The 21,868-nt window shown below is 38.3% G+C and overlaps 1 protein-coding gene across 1 annotated transcript in view; it reads left to right on the top strand.

Moving 5' to 3' along the window:
- Positions 1 to 21,868, top strand: part of CHST9 (carbohydrate (N-acetylgalactosamine 4-0) sulfotransferase 9) — a 78,390-nt gene that overhangs the window by 42,582 nt on the left and 13,940 nt on the right. The window contains exon 2 of the mRNA XM_010015506.1: positions 19,799 to 19,836. Coding sequence (XP_010013808.1) covers positions 19,799 to 19,836 — 38 coding nt within the window. The remainder of the gene's footprint in view (positions 1 to 19,798; positions 19,837 to 21,868) is intronic.

The following is a 21,868-nucleotide window of genomic DNA, read 5'->3' as shown; positions in this document are numbered from 1 at the left end:
CTCTTGTGTGAAAGTGCCAGATCAGTTATCTGTCCCAAATGAAGAAATCCAGGAGTGAAAGCCTGCTTTTAGAAATTTCACCTTCTGCTTTCCTTGTCAGGAGTTGCAGTTCAGGCTTGAGAATGCCTCAGCCCTACCATCCCCAGCAGCGTCACATGTTTATTTTCCTAGGAAGCGTCTCTCCTTCCCATAGAAATATGTAGTCATTGCTGTTTAAGTGGAGAAAATATATTAGAAATAGTTCTCATGTTTGAGAAGGTTTTGCCTTGCTGCCCTTGGGGTTTATATTGGGCTGATCTGAGAATCTCTGTCTGTGCTTCCACCTTCTTTTCAAAATCAAATAACTCTGAAAGACTCTGGGGTTTTTGTTTGTGGATTACCTTTTTTTTTTTTTAATTTCTCAGGCTTTCAGTAGAATAAATGTCCCTTCCACTCTCTATACAGCCTGGCATCATTATTCTATGCATTATTATATTTATGTCTATTTATATTTATGTTTACAATCGCTGAAGACAGAAGTTCTCAAAGTGTTACTACTCCCCTTGCTGGTGTAGTGTAGTCATGGCACTTAGATACTTAGTTGGATTCATGAGGGTGATTTTATGGAGAAACAAAGCGAAATTTAAGAGTATGGGGTTTTGTTGCCTTTCTTATATCTTGCGACTATTAAATGAATAGAATGGCTTTCACCTGTCTTTTTGATTTATGCAGGCATGGGCCCTGGACATGTGTAGACTTGTCAGCACATTTTTATTTGTAGTGGGAGCTCCCTGGACAATGGCATAATAACTGTTTTATCTGGTTTGGTTTTCAGAATGATTTATTCTCCCGAATGAAAAATCAGAAAGGCTTGTAGACATTTGGGTAAAGATTTACTGATACTGCTGTGTTAAGGGATAATAATAATAATTAATTTTCCAAAACCTAAAAGCTGGAATTGTTTAACATTGTAGCTGTGGGGTTTTTTTCTGGCCCCATGGGACTGATGAGATGAAGTGTTACTACATCTCCAGTTTCATGTAAAATCAATTCCTGACCATGCAAATAGAAAAGTGTGTACAGCTCTTTTGCCTCACTGTACAAATCATGAAAATATTCATCTATAGAGAAGAGATGATGAAGAAGCTATACTAGGGTTTTAGGGACATTGGGATATTCACAAGGAACTTGCTGAAGTTTTCCTTCTTTTTTATACCTTGACAAATGGTAATAGAAACAATGCAGAGCAACATTTCAGGAATTCTTCAGCTGCAGTGGAATAATGATCTCCTCCTGCATCTGGTGTTGTGCTGGAATAGCTTTCACATGATTTTATATAAGCAGGACATAATTTGGTTGCTTGTTTGCCCAACAATAACAGGCCACATAGGGCCAGACAGAAAATCTGCTGACCACAGTTATCTGGTCTCCAGAAGGTAACCAGAAGCAGATTGCAAGAGAAGAATGTAGGAATAAAGGAAAAAATTATGACCCCTTGCCCAGGACTCTCCCAGTTCCACTTAGGTAATACTCTAATGAGAGCTCAGAATAACTTTAAAAAAACCCGAAATTATCCTTCTTCTTTGGAGGGCCTACTGTGTAGAAAAGTTGGTGTTTCTGGGAATGGCACTGAAATGTAGCAGGGCTTTAGGAAAGGTGCAGGCAGCGCTGCCTACAACATGCTGGTGCCCCCGGGCAATGGATTAACATACACAGTGAGATGAGACAGGCATTGTAGAGTCTAGTCTTGCAGGGTGTGCCTGCATTTTGCATATCTTGGTGTGATTTTTTTCATTTCAGAGAGTGGGTCTGTGTCTGAGGCCAGCAGTGTGGAGCCCCAGTGAGTCACTAAAACAGCTCAAGACTAGGGAAATGTGCTTTGTCAGTGCTCATTTCTGTGAATAAAGTCAAATCAAATGTTGCATAACGGTGGACCGGGGTCAGAGCTTGTGACGTGTGCACCTCTGGCTTGTGAATATTGAGTCTGAGATGTAAAATCTAAATCTTAGCCATTAATTTTCATTGTAAAAACCAATCCATTTCACTCAGGGTGCTTTGTCTCCTCTCATATAGGCTGTCCATTTGAAGTATTCTGACCACTTACGGGCTATGGAGGTGCTTGGCAGGGAGCTTTTGTGGTTAAAGTAGGTGAAGAAGTGGGGGGAGACTGTCACCCCCATCCTATCGTCTGTCACTTCAGTCCTATATCCTTCAGGATACACTGCTCTTACCCTGCTTTTTGCTACAAGCGGTAGATTTTCCTCTGTGAGAACCTGACATGAAGCCCATCTGTGGGAGTCTGTTCCTTATGCTTGTTTAAGAGCATTCATTTAAAGAACAACATTTTCAAGGTATATAGTTAAAATATAAGTTGAGACTTTTTTTATTATTGTTATTTTTCTGCCTGGCTTTGTCTGGCATACTGGAAAAAATATTTAAGAGATCTGTGTCCACAAAGGATTCTCTTTGAGTGGGCTACATTGCTTCTTTTATAAAAAAACCTTTTCTTAATTAAACCCCCCGAGGCTGAATGTGGCTAGTTGAAGGCACTATGGGATTGTAATCCAGAAACACAGAACTAATTTTCTTGTTTTACTTTTAAATTAGGGGTTTTTTTTTCCTGTTAACTAAAATCGAAATGTTTCAATTATGAATAATGCCAGGAAGAACTAGCACACTTGAGTAGGTTTAATGAATTGCGTGTGTTCTTACTGCTTTGTGAATGTCTGTGTGGCAGTGGAGTTTCTGAGACCTGTCATTTAATATGTACTGAAATGCATGTTTTATTTATGGTGTATTAATTTTAACTATCCTAGCTTTTTTGTTTTATGAGCAGGGTTTCTGTAGAGCCCTAAGATCATTTTAATATGTTCAGAAGAAATTTCCACAGACACTGAACTGCAGAGCTTTATGTCTCATGAAAGTGTAAGAGGAGCATGTTTCTTGTCTACTTTTATTAGCTTTAAGGCGGCACTGGATTTTTCTGTCATGAGTGAGAAAATACTAAAAGCTGGTTTATTACTTTCCCTGTGTAGATAGTTAGTCTGCATTTACAGTCCTTGATAATATATTTCAATTCTAACCAATATTAGCCCATATGAACAAAGAGACAGCAATGTATGTACTCTTCTAAAGTTTGAGAACAGGTACTAACAATGAAACTGTACCATTTCTTAACAGCAATTTGAAAGGTCGAATTGCAATTTAGAGCATCTTAGTATTGCTGTTTGTTGGTTTTAAGGAAGCAGAATTTCCTTAGAAGATTTGAGCTTACTTCAGTGTATTTTTATGCTGTCTGCATTTGAACAATTTATCTCTTTGCCATGTCTTTTCTTTATGAGATGTTCTTTATCTTCTGTAAGAAATTTCTTACTGAAAAGCTGTATTTTAAGCCTTTGATTTAATGTTCCAGAGGAATACAGGAGTACTTTTGACTAAAATCCCAGTTTTACAGTAAGTCAGGAGCACACAGGCTAACTGCTTATCTAGCTAACATCAGTGATTATAATAATGCAAAGACAGTGCAGAAACACAAATTAATATGGTAAGGTTATTACTTCGTTAGAAAAACTGGAAAATATGATTCATGTTTAGTAACTGTGGAGACAAATAAATATGTTTTCACTGAAGTGACATTCTCTTAAAAAAAATGCATAGCAGAAAACAGAATCTTGTGGGTCTTTTAAAAAATTACCCAAAGCTGTTTTACAAACTGAAGTGTAATTGTCAGTGTGAGATTCTCCACATTAAAAAGCCAAAGACAATATTTGAAAACCATGGAAGAACTCCTATTTGCAGAAGAACAATTAATAGTTTTGAAGTGGCATTGACAGATCTGATCACAGGTCTGCGACAGGGGAGCGCACACACACAGTTTTCTTCTGTATTAAGAACAGCTTGAAAGTAGAGTTGGTATCTTTTCTGGGACTTCTCTGATTTCACAAATTTAAAATGTTTGAAAGACCAAAAAAATTAGGATTTTTGCTTTTGGAGGTGCTTTTGTTTTGTAAGAGCTCATTTGTACGCCAAGCTTCCCTAAGTACATGTTTTCAGCTTAGATCTTTGGGGACCATGACTGAGCAGATGAAGCTATGTGCATGCTCTTTAGACATGTTGCCCAAGGAAGTTGTGAATGCTCCATCCCTGGCGGTGTTCAAGGCCAGGTTGGACAGAGCCTTGGGTGACATGGTTTAGTGTGAGGTGTCCCTGCCCAAGGCAGAGAGGTTGGAACTAGATGATCTTAAGGTCCTTTCCAACCCAAACCGTTCTATGATTCTATGTTTGCTCCAAACATGTCCCTCTAGACATACTTATTCTGAGGGAGGAATGACTGATTTGAGGTGAGTTTCAGTGTGGGGAGAGGGATTTGTAGCAAGAGGCAAGAGTTATAGTGCTAGCCCAGAGTTAATCCTCTTTTACTTTTGCAGCATCACCACTCAGTGGCAGACATATCTAGGTATTGTATCGGTTTCTTGGATGTTGTAGAATTTAAACAATCCACCACAAAGCTGAGTATGCATCTCTTTTGAGTTATAGATAGCATCAAAGTCAATGTGAATATTCCTGTACCTACTTTCCTGCTACCTGCAGGAAAAGGCTGAAGCATTTGGAGTCATGTTTCAATGTATGACTGGTTTTAGACTAACATAGTGATTGGGGGGGGTGGTGTTTGGATTTTTCTTTTTTTCTTTTTTTTTTTTATAGATAGGGTTTGGTTGGCTGTTTTGATTCATTTTCTTAAAAGCAAACAAACAAACAAACCAAAGCAAAATGAAACAGTTAGAGATACTAAAATACAAAATTGTGTAAGGTTTGGAAGCAGCTGTGAGTTATTTGGAGTTGGGCTTTGTCACTAGAGGGCACTTAACCACACAAAATTAGCCATGTTTAGGTTCAGGAATTTTTTGTAAAAGCTTCTTTATTTAAAATATCTTCTAAAATATCTGTTGATTTCTTTTTTTTTTTTTTTTTAATTATTGATTCAAAACGAGACATGTATAGGCAACCCCCATGGCAGGGGGGTTGGAACTAGGTGATCTTAAAGTCTTTTCCTGCCCTAACTATTCTATGATTCTATAAATATCTGCAAACACAGAAGAGTTTCAGGGCAGCGATCTGAAGTGAAACATATCCTCTGGGACAGGAGATGAAGGGGGAAGGCTAAGAAGAGGCTACAGTGTACAGGATTTAGCACAGAACCCACGCAGGCTAAAAATATACCAAAAGACTGCTCAATTAGTATTAACTTAATTAATAAAACCTGAAGTGGAACAAATTATCATATTTAGCAGGGTGGTATTATCACAAACACGGATACATTCCTTGAGCATCAAAATCTCTCTGCTGTAATTTTACAAGTGCAAAACCTCCTGTTGTTAAAAACAAACAAATCAGAGCCCTGATTTACACATACCAATCATGAAACGCTTAAGATACCAAGTGGAGTGCAGTTTTAGCAAAGGGTTTAAAGTCCTTGACACTGCATTGCATACCCCCTAGATTTATTGTTCTCCAGTGGTTCGTTTTGCCAGACCCCAGTATCCCTCAGTGATCTCCTGATGGGATTGTTGAGGTTCACTGGCAGCTTGGCCGTACAAAGGCATATTGGTACCCCTTGGTACACCAGTAAAGCTGTCTTTGTGCCAGGAAATAATGCATTTTACCTACCAGCTGCATGGCCATGAGACTTTGCCATGGGACCTCTTTTCTCTGCACCCCTCTGATGGATAAATGATCACAGTGGGCTGGAGAGTGAACCTAGGGTGGCTGTTACTGCCAATCACAGAGGGTAAACAAGGTACCCAGGGACTGTGTCTGCCAGGCCAGCTTAATGCTGAGGCATGCAGAATGCAAGTATTAGTTTACAGATACTTTCAGCAAGCATGACATGCAGTTTGTAGTGTGTCTGTTTGTCAGTGTTGTCCTCAGCTTCTGACCAAAGCTTGCCATAGAAGGCCTTGGTCCAGTGTTACCTGGGTTTTTTTCAGCTGTCTGAGCAGTCTGACAGGCTAGTTACCAAGTTAATCAGCTGTAGCAAGAGGCTGGAGGCAGGGATGAATATTCCAGGGCAGTATCACTTCTTACTTTTGTAATCAAAAAGAAACAGACTAGAAATCAGTTATAGTCAGAGTGGGTTTGGCCAGCTTAATTATAAGACTGAGAATTCTAAAATCTGGAAAGTGGTTTCGTCTGGTTTTGCTACTTAGACGTTTTAAGTGAAGCAGGTAGAGGGCAGTAGGTGCTAACATTCAGGATATCTTCTTCATTTTACTGGTGCTGGGCAAATCACTTGGCTGGTCTTCAGCTGTGATTATAGGTAACCTGATTTTACACTAAAATAGACTGGGAGCACTCACACAATCTGTTAACACAACTCAGCAGCTAGACTTGAAGCATCATAGATGGCTAAAAGTGGGCCTTCTGGTAGGACTTAAGAATCAGCAATGAAAATAGTGTAGCAGTTGACATGGGGGTTCTCCATGAAGGTGAACTTCAAAGCTGAGAGCTAATTTTGCCTAACATTTTGCCTGTGAAATTTTGCCTATTAAATATTCAGTGTGTTGTGCAGATTTTGAACAACATAGTGCAAATAGTGCAATAGTGTTTAAGAGCTATGGCTGTTAGGCTATTTGTATTCTTTAAATGAATATCTGCTTTATGAACAAAAATCCAACACAACGTAGATCTTAAAAAGGCTTGTTTGTTTTTCCTAGTGATTTTTGTGAAGTTCCAAGGAGGAGCAAAAACTGAAAATCAGCAAATAGACAGGTGGTAGGAAATTCTTGTAATACCTCCTGAACACTGGATGTTTCCAGCCTGTGGCATGGAAGAATGGTCGGGTGTTAGCATGTGGCTTAGGATACTACAGGTCAATCTCTTGCTTTCAGCACCCTTTCTAGGTAAATTTGGAAGTCACTGAGGTAGCTGTGTCCAGACTGTGAAGTTTTTAAACTTGGACCTTTTTTTTAGCATCCTGTATTGTTGCACATAACTGCAGCAATACTGAATGAGGCCAGAGCTTTGTCTTGCTCAGTATCCTAGCAGCAAAGTGAAACCTCCTCACGTGACTTTCCCAAACTCCAGCAGTTTGTGTTTCAGGAAGTTCCTGTGCCAGAGGTGGTTTCTGTTTGCTTATCAATCCCCAAAGGATTTCCCATCTCTCAGCTTGTTTGGTTGTCCCCTGAATCCATGTAAAGTTTTAGCAGCTGTAACATCTCCTGGCGAAGAGTTCCTGAGTTTCCTTTCCTAGTTATGTGGAGAGCTGCTTCCTCATGTTTATTTTGAACATGCCATCTGCCTGCTTCATCAGATGCCTCCAGCCTTGTGATAGAAGAGGCAGCAAACAGTCAGTTCTGATTCACCCCTTCCACGTCACTTACGATTTTACAGATCTCTGTCGTATCTCCTCTGGATCATTGCTTTGCCAGGCTTCATAGCTATTGCTCCTTGTAAGTCAGTCTATACTTTCAGTCCACCACCTTACCCTCTTTTGTTCTTCTCCATTTCTGTACATGAGTGAAAGGATCACAATTGCATATGATATTTAAGATGCAAGTGTGTGTATATACAGAAACATAATGGTTTCTTTTTGTTTTTTTCTTTTTCTATATTCTTCAATTTGCTTTCTTTCACTTGTGAGCATAGAGATGATTTTTATGCAGACGTTTTACCACCCCAAGACCTCATTCTTGAGTGGCAGTGTGCTCAGACCTCAGTTCAGAGTCCACAGCCTTTGAATTTAACTGAAAAGTTTTCTCCTAAAAGTTTCCTAGCATCACTTTGCATAAATTGCACTTCATATGTCATTTTATTATCAGCTTACTCTTGGAAAAAGTTCTTCGGCTTCCATCATTTCTACCCCAAATAACTTAATATCATCAGCAAATGTTCAGTTTGGTCCCTTTCTCAGGCGATTTTAAGAACATGTTGAGAGCATGGGTGTCCTCAACATGAGGTAGCAGGATTTCACTGGTGACTTTCTTCCACAGTTGACTCTTTTCTCTCATATTCCTGTGCTGTTTCCTATCTTTTAGACATTTGTTTTTCTAAATCTGTGCAAAGATGTTCCCTCTAATTCTGTATCTGTTAAGTTTCCTTAAGAAATCTTGTGAAAGAGATGTTATCAAATACCTTTCAGAAAGTCAAATAGACAATATATCTGACTATTAAAAAGTGGAGTCTCATAGAAAATAAGTGGAGTCTCAAAGAAAATAGCAGGTAGTCACGAGACTGGTTATTGTTGCTCACCTGAACTATTCAGTCACTTGTGGTATTTCAGTAACAGTTGAGTAGATGAGGGCTCAGATAATGTGGATTTATGGCAGGCTGATCCATATGTGAGCTTCCCCAGAAGGGGACTTCTTGCACCCACTGTTGTTCACAGCCATGCATCTCCATCTGCACAGCCAATGTGGCTGATCTGAGCTGATATGGTTGAAAACCAGCCTATTAAGCAAAATGAGAATTTTTAGCTGAATCAGCACTGTGGTGTGTCTTGACCCTACGATGCAGCTGTGCTAGCACTGTTATGAAGGAGGAAGAAGAGCATGTTGTTACGGCTGCAGCAAGAGCTGGGCTGTCCATTTTTGCCAGCCATTGAGCAGCTTAAGCCAACCATGAAACCAAACCCTAAGAAAAGCTGTGTTTCTGTAGCTTGTCTGAAGTGGTATTTTTAGCTAGGATTATTTAGATGTTGAGTATGAGTAGATGGTTGCATGATCCTATTTGTTTTGCAGCAAAGAAGTAGGAGTCCACAATGCATTAATAAAATTGGTCTATTCTAGTCTCAGAAAAGAGAATGAAAAACAGGAATTTCTTCATGACTTGTTTCCTTTGTGTATGTGTGTCTTCCTCCTGTGATCAGTAAGCCTAGCTGCCATTATTCCAGTGGGTTTGTTATTATGTTTAACTTAAGTTTGGTGCTACACAGCTAGTGATGTTTCCATTTTTTTACTGTGATCCTGGGAGCTAGTTATCTGTAATCCAAGGGAGAAAAAGTATTGTCAAAAGTAAGGACGTTACTGGTATGTTTGTATGAACAGAAGAAATGTGAAACTCTGAGCTGTTTGTACCTCTGCTATTCCAGAGTCTCTGGCTGTGCATATAATTAACCATCTATTTCAAAATGCTGGCCACTCCTTTCACTCCCTGCCAGTAACATCAAGATGTAAAATTCATTTTTCTGAAGATTTGCTTCTCATATTGCAATAATTGGACGTAGCCTTTATATTGTGAGCAATCCAAAGCACACAGATCACTTCAGTTACAGCAGTAGGTCAATATGTTAGTGATGCCCAAAAGTTGTCTAGGGGGTGGATGCTCAATTATCACATTTTCTTTTTTAGATCCCTCAGAAGGCAGGAAATTCAGTCCTGTCAAATTGGATTTTTTACGCTTCACTAATTATTTAAGTAGTAGGAATTGGTGTGGCTTTAGTCCAGAATACTTTCTAATCTGAAGAGAATTTTTTCCATATTTTCTTTCTGTTTCTTTTCACATTATTTAATTTAATTTCATATAAATTGTGTTCATTATAAATAAATGCTAAGAAGCTAAAGAGAAATATGCCTTTTCCCCTTAATCTGTGGAAATGTTTGAAGACCTTGCTCCTGAAGTTAGCAAGAAGCCAGTAACAAGTTTTGCTGACAATCAGATACAATATTGACTGTATTTGCCTGTCAGAAGAAAAATGTCTCATCCTGAGTGCTCAGTTCCACCCTTAGTGCTCAATTCAGTAGAAATTAGTAATTTACATGTGAGTAAATGCACCATATTATGACTATGTCACTTAGTAGTTGCTGAAGCTAACTTCGTTAGTAATTCATATGCTGATTCATGTCATGCATGCAAGATTATTTTTAAATGCCTAAAAAAAATCACAATTCACAGGGGAAGAAGAAACAAAGTGTTTATTTCAGTTACAAAAAGATATTTTTAATCACTTGTTGCTAAGGACTGTCTCAGAATTCTTTTTTTCACCTTTGAAGAAGACACATTAATCTTACCCTCAGTTTGGGGTGTTGCCATCAATACCAGTGTTAGTACACACCCATGGTTTGCAAACTGGGACTGGGAAGATTTGTCTCTTAAATCAGTCTGCCAGTCATGAATGTGGCTGCGATTTCAGATGTAAATTGTACCTCTCCTTGCTGTGCTTGGCATGGCATGTCCTGTGAGATGATTACTTAGCTTGTTGACTGAAGGCTGCTATGTAAACAGTAGTTGTGTGCTGTATGGTCACGTTCTTCTCATAGGTCTCCATAAAACTGCACCTGCACATTTTATGGATGCAAATTGTACCCTGGTACCAGCTTTCGGTGTGTACATATGTTCCTTTGCAAGCAGCAGCTATATATGTTGTGGGCAGAAAATGCTTGTGTGTACAAAACCTGCAGGTGTGCCTTAAAAGCCCATTTAACAATTTACTCTCTGTGAAAAGGTGTGCTCTACCTGACAATGTCTACATAGCCTCTGCCTGAGTGATTGGATTGATACAGTGCATCGTTCATGCTTTTGGTGTTTGGGTACTTTGTAGTTTCTGGGTACTGGGTAACACCTTACTGCTGTTATTTTCAGTCTCTGTTTAATTAAAAAGAAACATTTAGCCAAGTTTTCAGTGACATTTGTGAGTTCAATTCTCATAATGATTTCTCCAGCTGAACTTGCTGCATCATCCCTCCTGCTTTCCAGTTTTGAGCACTGCCAGTATCAAAGTTGGCGTAGCAAGGATGACAAGCAGAGGGAGGCACAATGGGCATTTCTAAAGCAAGCAATATGCTCCTGCCAAAGCAGAGTATGCTGCTGTTTGTGAGGCTTGGAGCATCAGGGTATTTCACCTGCGGGAAAGGTGGCGTTTGCAATTAGCCGCAGTATGTATACTCAGTTGCTGCTTGGCTAGCCGAAGTTGGTGGACGGGCAGATTGCAAGCTTGAGCTGCAGGTTTCGCTTCAAAGACATTAAGCATACAAGAATTTGGGTTGTTTTTTTTTTTTGCGAAAGCTTAAATGTGGTCTCATATAGTGGCCATGAATCCTTTACAGACTGGCCTTCAGAACTGGTTTGGGGTCTTTGGGAAGGTGTTTTCAAAAGATCTTGATTAAATAGCTACTGTCAGTTTTCTCTTATATGAATTTCTTTTACTTCCACCCATAAATTATTGTGTCCTTTTTTTTTTCCTAGGCAACTACCTTGTCAGTATGGAGGGTACAGTTTGAATTTTCTGGTGTTCAAAGAACACTTTCATAGAATCATAGAATCATAGAATAGTTAGGTTTGGAAAGGACCTTAAGATCATCTAGTTCCAACATTACTAAAATGCTCTTATATGTCTATTGAACTTCTCTTGTTGAGGATTGCTTGTGCATTCTTATAGGCTCTTCTTGTAAGGAATACCTTAATATAACCCATTTAGTACTGTTTTGAAAAAGAAAACAAAAGCAAAAATAAACAAAAACCCCCAAAAAGCAAGCAAACAGTACTAATGTTGTTAATGCAGGAAGCCAGATATAGATGTTTAATAGGGCCATCAGCTGTCTTTACCTGAGAATGCTATTTCTTTATACCAATAGAAACTGAGCATCCTTAACATTTTTTTGGAAGAAACAGTGTGAATAAGAGGTTTTACCATGCTCTAGAGATAAAAAATTGACTCAAATTGCAATAAGCAAATAAGTAGCCTTATTTGGTAATATAACCTCCTTTGGTAACATTTCAGTACCATAGTCATCAACGACAAATGTAAAAGCTGTGTATTCTCAAATAATTCCCATTAACATATTGCAAATTGACTACTTAGATTAAATACTCTAGTCCAATATCCAAATCTATTTGAGAATTGAACCTGTAGAATGGCTGAGCTTCCCATCCCCCATCTCTCTCCCTCTCTCCCCAGTTTCTTTTGAGCAGCACAAACCTGATCCTTGTGCATCTTAGATTCATATTGTATTCTCAGTCATGGATGACCTTTTATAAATGACTTCCAATAACTACAGATGAATTCAAGCACAAGAGTTGGTCGTGAAAGGTCATACTCTAGTTATACAAAATGTAGATAAATTTATACTTCCTGCAGCAACTGATTGCTGTAGGGTTTGGAGTTTCTTTTTTTGTATCTGATGAATCTTAATTCAGAGCCATGCATTAGGAAAGGTTATGTTCTAGCTTTGTTTGTCTTTGCCTTTCTTCTTCTAGTTTTCTTTCACCGTAAAATTATCCTGGGTTTTGAGCTTTCCAGGTATTAAGGGTCTATTTTAAAGGGTTCCTATTTCATCTTTTTCTTTTTCCCTCTGTTCTTTACTAGTGTATTAATTCCAGAATCACCTTGTAATATGTGGGTAGCGTCTTTCTGTAAGTGCCACGTTCTTAATGGGGTTATTTTACTTCCAAATGGAGTAATTTCAGAGAAGTTACTTGAGGCCAGTATGCTAAGAGCATTCATGCCTTAGAGGGGCATATTTAGACCTTGAACAAAGAAATATGGCAGATTCAAACAATTACAGTTTATTTATGTAGGCATACTCAGAATGGGTAGTAAATTGAAAGAATATTTGCTCTCATCACCACTGGTCACTTCCTGGCTTTATGCTGTATAGACAATTCATCTCCTTTTATTTCTGAAATACAGAAACTGTAGACTAAGGCTTCTGATGGAGACTTTGCTGTAGGACCCTAATTAGTGTCAAGAAGCTGTATTTTTCCACTTCTGTTTGGGCTTGCTGCATGCTAACCTTGCACACACCATTGCTACTGATTCACACCAGAGAACCTTTGTAGCTCAGCTGTTTGTGGTGCACTTGTCCTAGCAGGTGAGTCAAAATAAGCTTCTGTGGGTCTAACCCTGTAGGAGCTTGTGTGGTGCTTCCCATTGGTACTGGTGCCTTCATCTTCATATGCCATTTCCAGGGTATTCTAATTAAGGTTATATTGGGATAGTGTGCTTCAGAGCTGGATATCAACTCATCTTCACTATAAGTGAAAAAACAACAGCTGACCTTTTTTACAATATACTAGATTGGATGGTCATGGCTCCATGTGACTTTGCTTTAACATGGTTCAATCTGACACCAGATTTCAATTGCAGTCGCATTCCTCATCTGGGTGGGGGTAAAAATATGTTCTTAAAATGGACAGAAACCAAGCAGGAACCAAAACCAAAGCCAAACTACTGCAATGTTTCAGCCCTACTGTGGATGTGCAGTGCAAATCTTCAGCTGCCTAAGACCATAATAAGGTATATTGAAGTTACAGATACATGTGTACAGCTTTATTTCTGCATAGGTTCTGAGTGTGTAGATTGAAGCTCTAGTTACTCTCTGTGGTCTTTTCCATCATGACAGCTTTTAACATGCTATTCTTACAGTAAATGCCAGATAGTTTTCATTCAGAAGAAAAAAATCAGGGTCAACCATCCTTCATTTAACACGTACTAAGAATCTTGATATAGGAAAATGGACTAGCTGAAGGGTGGAAACAGCTTATTCTGTGTCAGAGCCCAGAAACCTATTTTGTGAAAGATAACTGTATAAGCAATTGAGCTTGATACTGGAGAGTAGTCAAAAAGGCATTTTAACAGATGATGTGACCTGTCCTCTAGACGATCATAATATAAAGCACCATAAAGCACCATACATAACTAGTAACATGAAAATGGAGCCTGGTGGTCCATGTGATTTCAAATAAAAAAGCAATGGTCTTTGCAGCGTGTGAAGTGAGGCAATTTCTATCTCAGGATGTGGATCACATTGTGATGAAGTTTGAAGAAGTGTATCTGCTAAGCCATAATTAACTGATCTTTGCCTGCCTAATTGCAGATGAGTAGGAATCCATGACTCCTCCATTCAGTTTCTTGAGAGAGCAGGAATCTTGAAAAAGTCATGTATTAGTTGGATAAAAGGAAGAAGCATTTCAAAGCAGTTGAATAGTGAGCTGTAAAACAAAATTCAAACAAAATATTCTTGTTGTTAGATACAGGATGAATGCCAAATAGACATTGAAAATATACATGATGTTCAGCTGGAAACCATCCAAACCATGATATGTATCAATATTGTGTTAATGTTAAAACTAAATATGCTGCCTGGCATGTTTCCATTATCTCAAATCTTCCATCGTTAAAGAAAAAAGGTGTAAATTTTTTGTTTTACATTTCCCCAGATACATAAAGCACAACACAAAGGAAAAAACTGGCAAACAAGCCTGCCAACTAATTCTGTTAGTGGGAATCCTGGCAATTCTGTCTCATTTGAAAATACCAATTCTGATGAGGCAGAGGGCAGGTAAAGCTTCAGATTTTTAAGTAACTTATATTCTAACATCTCCTTGCCGTAAGTATAGTTATATAATGTTAGTCAGTGCAGGATTTGCTCCAGTAATGGATTTGAGTTACACCCCCACCTCCTTTTTACACACAACAGAATTAATGAATGAGTCCTATTAAGACTAATACTTCTTTGTCAGTCCTTTTTTTTTTTCCTTTGAGTTTCTTCTTGTTATGAATTTCTTAGGTGGAAATTGAATGGTGTATGTTAATCAACACAAGGCATTTGGCTACTCGAACTTTCATAAATGTTTATTTTCCCAGAGTCCTTTGAACCTCCCAGGGAACAGTTCCGCATCCTTATTAGAGACTGACAATTAAAGGTCTGTTTTCGTATCAAAAGTAATAATGAAAAACTAGCTAGGGAGACCTTGGAATGCTGTGAGAGTTTCAGTGTTTTGAGATGGCCAACTTTCCTTCATTTGCTTCAATCAGTATCAACTTGGGTTTCTTTTTGTTTCCTACTGCCAGGGTGCCTTACTAGTTGGCGTTGTGGCAACTGAGAAGGATTATGCAATACTGTGAAGATGTGATTAATACATTTTAGGCCACTGTAATCATATTCAGTTGCATAATTATCACAGAGGTGCAAAAGTGAGCTAAACTAGGTTTTGAAGGCAGTGCAATTTCAGTTTTCTGAATTCCTTGTTAAAAGAAAGAGGAAATGCTATGCACATCTGCAGGAGCTGTATTGCTTACAGATCTTGGAGATTCTGAGGATAATTTATAGGAAATGTATGGTTTTGTCCTAATTTTTTTAATCTTTGTATGCCATGTTACAGGCTTTCATGGAAGATAATCTGTTAGTGTCACACCTTCTCTGTTTTAAGTCTGAAAAAAACAAATCTGAGTGTTTCTTCCTCAGGCTCTGGTGCCATGGGAAATTGCTGCAAAAGTTTGTTATGAATAAGTGCTCTGGTTTCCTTTCACCTCTCAGAATCTGCTCTGGTAGATTAAGAAAACAGTAATGAAAGTGGGGTGGATCATAACCAAATAGGCTTCATATGTGTTTCCGGAGCTGTTAAGAGTTTCTGTCATGAACTGGGAAAACAAAATTAAACTGATACTAGAGTACCAAATTCCCTCTCCAGAACTGATTTCCTAGTAGTGCCATTCCCACTTCCAGTTAAGTGACCTGTGGCTGCTTTAGACTGTGCATGTGGCTGTTTCAAAGCAAGGCTGAGGGTTCCCTTTGCCCCGTGGGATTCTCCCCACATTTCTCTGTCTGCTTGGAAACCCTTAGACACTTGGGAACAAGAAAATAGACCCAGAATTTCTATTCTGTTCATCTCCTGCCTTGCTGCCATGCCACAAATATTAGTAGGGTTATCTGAAGACTTGAGGAAGTAAACTTTTTATTCCAAAGCCTTCATTTTATTGATGATGATGATGGTTGCTTAAAGTGTAAATTCAGATTTGATTTTAGGGAGAAAAAAAAGAAAAATAAACCCTTTGTTGCTAGGACTTGTAGCAGTCACGTCACATAAACTGGCAGATCTCTGTATTTAAGGGATTTTACACTCTTAATTAAATGCAGTAGTAGAGTTTTGCCTTTTGAAATTAAACCTTTTTTTTTTTTTCTTCTGCTACATACTTAGGGAACAAACATGCTGTCAAAATCCTTAATGTATCCAACTATTTGAACATAAACAGCATCAAGCTGTTATTTGTTCTCTTGGAGTGTACTCATATTTCCAATCTGAATCCTTTGTACCTGGTGATCTTAATTGTATTTGAGCTGGAAGTAGTTTAACATTAAAAGGAATTACAGCAGATTAATCTGTAAACCTGCACAAATATCACATTTGTTTGTATGGAGGTAAGCAGGGCACAGTGTGCATAATTACATGTTTTGTTCTTGTGTAGATTGTGCGTGTAAGGCTGAGAAGTCAGCGTTGCAAATCCTCATGGCAGCATCAGTTACAGCACACTCTTGTGTCTTGCAGTGATCAGTTACATTAGAAAATATACATTATGACTCTCAATAAGTTAATTTTGCTTATAATAAGAACAAGCAAGAAAAAAAAACTGGAAAAACCCAACTTGCCCTGGAAACAGGAATTAGTATACTAATTAGTGTATTGCAGTACAGATAAATCTTTTAAAGAATATTTGCTGTAATTTTTTTCTTTCTAAAGTGATATAGCTCGAGGTCAACCCAAAAAAGCCGTTTATCTCAACCATCTTAACTATCCATTACGGTTTTTTGCAACTGGAGAGACAAGAGAAAATCACTAAAACTTAACTGGGAGAGGTCTGTTTCTCCAGTCCTGATGCAAAAAAAATCATTGGTATCCAGTTGTACCAGTTCAGCCTCAGTTGGAGCAGCAGGAGAGCAGAGCCTCAGCAAATCAGAATCATAGTTTGTACTGATAAATACATCTCTTGACTCAAAGTATCAGTGAAGTATACTTGTCTATAATTAAGGTCTTTTGATTAGCTTGCACTTTCAAGGCTGGTCATATGGCACTGCTGAGCTCATTTAGGAACAGTTTTCCAGACGACAGAAAAAAAGAAGTTACCGGAGAAATACAGGAGAAGAGCAAGCCATTCACATGCAGTCTGAAATGCACAAGATGTGTCTTTTGGACTATGCTACCTGCTGGGCAGCTTCCGTATACATGTCCACATGGCAGTAAATTTCCCAGTTAGTTTGGTGCTTATGCATCCAGTCATCTTACATAAGCTGCTATCTCATTGCAGTGGCTCTGGAAAAAAACATTTTAAGTTTTGAATTTAGCATGTATAGGTCTACTGGTAATGAAACTTCTGTCTCAAGAATTACCTGCATTTCATGAGACTAATGCAGGTGTTGTCTGTGGGACTGACATACATGTTCTGGCAGTTCTGGTTTTATCAGTGTCCCATTGTCTCATGTCATTTGAATTTGGAGTGCTCTCTCTTGAATCCGCATAGTGAATGCTGATGGTCACCACAAGTGAACACAAGGTACCTAAAGAGAAACATCCTTTGCAAAACTGAAGATGACATAAATAAAACCAGAACAGTGACTAATCATTGTAAGAGAATTCGGGGGGGGGGGGGGGGGGGGGAAAGGGGGGGGGTGTTAAAAAAAAAAAGGCAGCACAAAGAAAATTCTGTCTACTTTCAATGACAAAACTTTCTACTGCCCCAGTGTTAGTCATCAGCTGGAAACTGGACCTGCTTTCAGCACTGTAGGTAGTGTTCACGTTTTTTCACTGCTTTTGTAGCTTTTGTCCTAAATCGAAAGTGCAGGACACACCAGGACTTTGCAAGCTTCCCCGTAAAATAGTGCCAATGTATTTCTACCTTAATTTCCAGCATCTCTTTTATTACAAACCTTGGTCTCTTCTGAGCATAACTGCTGACTATGCCAAATTCACATAGCTGTTCTGTGATGAGGACAAGGATCATCTAGCGAATAAATGGAGAACACAGTATTCAATTTGCTGGTGACCTTGAATTTGATCTCTCTTCTGTCCTTAACAGCCTAGCCAATCTCTGTCCTGTTTAACCAATGTCATCATTACTGGTATATCATACAGACACTTCTGCAACTGCCTTTTCCTTGATACTGTAGTATTTAAAGCAGCAAAAGAAAGAACTAAGAGTGAACAAGGAAAGAACTACCATAAATTCTTCTTCACCTTTCCTCAGCAGTGTCAGGAATGGCCACAAAGGTCTTTCCCAGTCTTCTGTTCATTTTTTATATGTCTGAGGTAGAAACCACAAGTTTGATTGAAAACGCAATTTGCATCTCAAGGCATCACTGGAAATACAATGGCACGAAAGGCTACTCTGGCAGAGCATGCTTTTCCCCCAGGGCTGACTTTAAAAACTCATTGATGTCACTTCCTTCCTCAGTCAGCAAGTGAATTTTCACTAATTCTCAAGACCAGCTGTCCATGCTGTCAACAGAAAGTTATTAAAATTCCTTTAAAGTGAATCAAAATAGCCTAAAAACAAATGTACTGGGAAACAGGAAAGCATCAGTATTCAAAGTCCACAAACCTTTGAGCAAAATAGTGTTGATCTAACCAAAGATTTCAAACACTGTGCTTTCCTGGCAACTTGTATATCATTAGACAATGCTAGAAACACATATTCCTTTAATCTTCTATTACCAACAATCTATCTGGTTAAAATATTAGTTAGAAGAATAAATTCTATTTCTCCTAAAGGTGAAGTCAGTGAACAAGGAAATACATTTTAACAAGTGTCCCCTAAATGATAATTGTGTGGGTTTGGTTTTTTTTTTTTAGCCAAAAAAGCATGGGATTTGTTGGGTTTTTTTTCTATATTTAGCAAATAAAAGCACAACACAAACATGCAGGAAATAATTATCATAAGAGACAATCTTATAATATACCCTAAAGTGATTATCTTTATTTGAATTATCTATAAAGCTTTCATTGAGAGCAGGAGTGTTCTTGGGGACAAGTAAAGAATATAATTTTACTTTAAATAGGGTCTTCACACTGTATTTTAGTACTTAAGATATTTTCAACTCATTTAAAAAATTCTGTCTTGTGCCACAAGTGTTTGAATGAAAAAATCCTGTTGAAGTGGAGTATCATTTCCAGTGCTGGAGGTGGTAGACACCCATGCTAGGCACAGTCCTCTGACAGTTAATAGTGATACTGACAGGTTGTAAACTGTGTCCTATCATTATTAGTTAAAAAATCCTCTGGGTACATGTAGCCTAGCTGGATAGATAAGTGTGAAATTCCTGACTTTCCCCAGTACATGTGGATGGTCTCCAGTAGCAAAGGGAGGGTAACTGATACCAGCTCTCCCTTTTGAAAACTAGTGCATGGAAACAGTAAATGAGGCAAAATTACTGTCCCTTTTGATCTAAAAAGAAAGAATAGGTTTGAGGTGTCATTGCTTCTGGGGTCCCAGACGGCTGTGGAAAAGCAACATTCTGTCCAGGCTTTGAGCAGTCTTCAGGAGCACACTGAAAGACACTACAGAAGGCAGTCAGAATAAGGAAGCAAGACCATAATTCAACTTGCCACTTTATGAATATTATCAGGATAGAATTTCTCCTTTAAGCCAGCTGGTGCCGAACTTCAGTCTTGACATAGGCATGTAATTTTATTTTAGGGTCATGGCAGAAGCTGCTTTTCTCCTCCAGTGGTCAAATCTTGAGCTGGATGCTAACAGTCTCTTAGGCGCATATACATGCAGCAGTACATCTCACACCATTAAGATAATTCAAAGCACATACTTGAAATCTGTTGTCTTCATTTTGAATGTTGTAATTTCTTGTGGGGTTCCAGGTTAGCAAGATTGTCTACCTATCTCATTCTTCTTATCATATGTTGATTAAGAGGGGCTTGTGTTTCTTTTACTTTAGGTGGATTTCCAATTTGAAGTTTCAAGTCATTTGTACATATTAAATTCTGTTTCCCTATTATAAGGTTTGATATTTTTTTTCTCAATTCACTGGTTTTTGTTCTGTATCTATATGGTCATATTCATTAAAATATGTACAAAGTAATTATTTTCTTTTTCTTTCAGAGTCTGGAGAAAAACTACAACAACAGATAATTAATCAGGTATTAAACACTTTCATGCTTTTTGTTACTTAACTTTTCTTCTAGAAGAATTGTAGCAGTTGAAGGGGAGAACTTCACAGGACATAATATTAATTATCTAGGTGTGCTAAGGACATGTATCAGACAAATGCTTGGCTCTGCAGATATGTAGAATTCATAAAAGCAGCCATCATTTTGATTTAAACCTAAGTTTTGCCATTTAAGCAATTTAGTTCATCTACTTCTCAATGTGTTGATGGTGAGGACAAAGCCTAGAAGTAATTTGTTCATTGGTGTCAAATTTCATAGCACGGAGTTATGGTTTTTTATTTTTTTAAAAAGTAATATTTCTCCTGTTTGCTAGCATTTCTTTTAAAAAACAGAAAGCTGTCAGTATGAAATACGTGCACAGCACATGTTAGCAGGGTCTTTCAATGTTGCTTCGGTTTTAATTTCTGCCATGAATTTTCACTGAGGCTTCACTAAACCATGACATTGTTTGTGGAGGCATTTTCTGTCTTGTCTTTATTACTGTATTAGTTAGGAGTAATTACTTGGGGAAAAAAAAACTTTCTATATTACAATTCAGCATTTCAGCATCAGGAAAAGGATACAGGAACTATACTGAAAAATAAAATTAAAAATTTCCCTAGCTAGAAAGGAGGAAACCCAGAGTTTGCTTTCTTAAATTATATGCTTTTCTGTATTGAAAGGACCTGACTTGTACAGAAGCTTTGTGCTGCTTCTCATTCTTGGCTGCTTGACTTCTTACTGAATGCTGTTATCCAGATGGCCTATAAATGGGTATATTGCTTCCAAGCTATAAATTGAGGCCTTGAGGTCTTTACATTACTGTTATCTGTGAATTGATCATCTAGATGGAGTACTAACCCACCAGGTGACTGACCACCTAAAGCAGCCTCGTTTGGGTCTAACAGTGTTTCACTGCCATGGCAGAGCACAGCGCCAGTATCACTGTATCACTTTCAGCGGCCTGAGCTGGCACCCCTCCTGACCCAGTAAGCAGTTGTGCATCTGGAGGCCTATGGGAAGGCTGGTCCAGTGACACCAAATAATATTTAGAGTTGTTACAACCTTTCTTGAGAAATTGATGGGTGAACATATTTAGCCCAGAATATGGTATTACAGAAGCAAAGGAAAATTTTCACTATTTCTAAGTAAGTGTAGAAATATTTTGAAACTTAATGGAAGTTCTGTGCTTCGACTGAGAGTTTATATCCCAAAATAAGTCTAATTAACTTTATAAACTAAACTGGATTTTAAAATTCACCTGAAATGTCTTACAAAGCCATTTTTGGGAGTCCTTATTGGCCAGAAGGTGGGGCAGTTGTATTTTTATAACACGACTTGAGGCTACATTGACAGGGAAGTGAATGGCTGATTGGAGACCTAATTCTGCACAATTTCTGTTTGCCAAAATCAGCTCTGTGGATGACATTGCCCTTTTCTAAGGATGAGTGTGTTGTGATAAAAAGGACATATGTCACAGTTACTAAAGGTGGATTACATGCCGTACTTTGTGTATCAAGTCTTGGTCTTTTCCAGTGGCATACTTTCCCCATGCCACTGCCTTGCGTTTCTTGAATTGCTCGTCTGTTCTGTCTTTCTGCAGTTGACTTAAGAACATCTCATTTTGCAGGAAAATGGCATTGTCCTGGTACGTGGAGTGTGTATCTAAATAAAGCTGTAAAAAGTTGGTTTGGCGACAAATGGTAGACAGTCACTTCTAAATGGATACTAGATAAGCTGGTGATGTTCCATTCCATACAAGTTCCTTTGGACTTCCAAGAAGTGGAAGAATATTTCAAATTAGAAATCAATTTTATTTTCAAGTCTATAATTTAGGGCACAGTTGCAGAGGCATGGCATATTTGATTTGTAGTAATATTACTTTAATAATAAGATTTGAACTGGGGTTGATCCTAATGGAATATCTCCCATAGAAGGGTTCAGTTTATTTTCAATACTTGAAATTTTATATGCAGGATAAGATACGTATCTGGCTTAGAATCCTGTAGTCCCCTTTAAGTCA

Source organism: Nestor notabilis, unplaced genomic scaffold (genome assembly GCF_000696875.1).
Source record: "Nestor notabilis isolate BGI_N333 unplaced genomic scaffold, ASM69687v1 scaffold10925, whole genome shotgun sequence".
Classification (NCBI taxonomy): domain Eukaryota; kingdom Metazoa; phylum Chordata; class Aves; order Psittaciformes; family Psittacidae; genus Nestor; species Nestor notabilis.
Note: the sequence above shows the minus strand (reverse complement) of the source record. Positions and strands in the feature narration are given on the sequence as shown.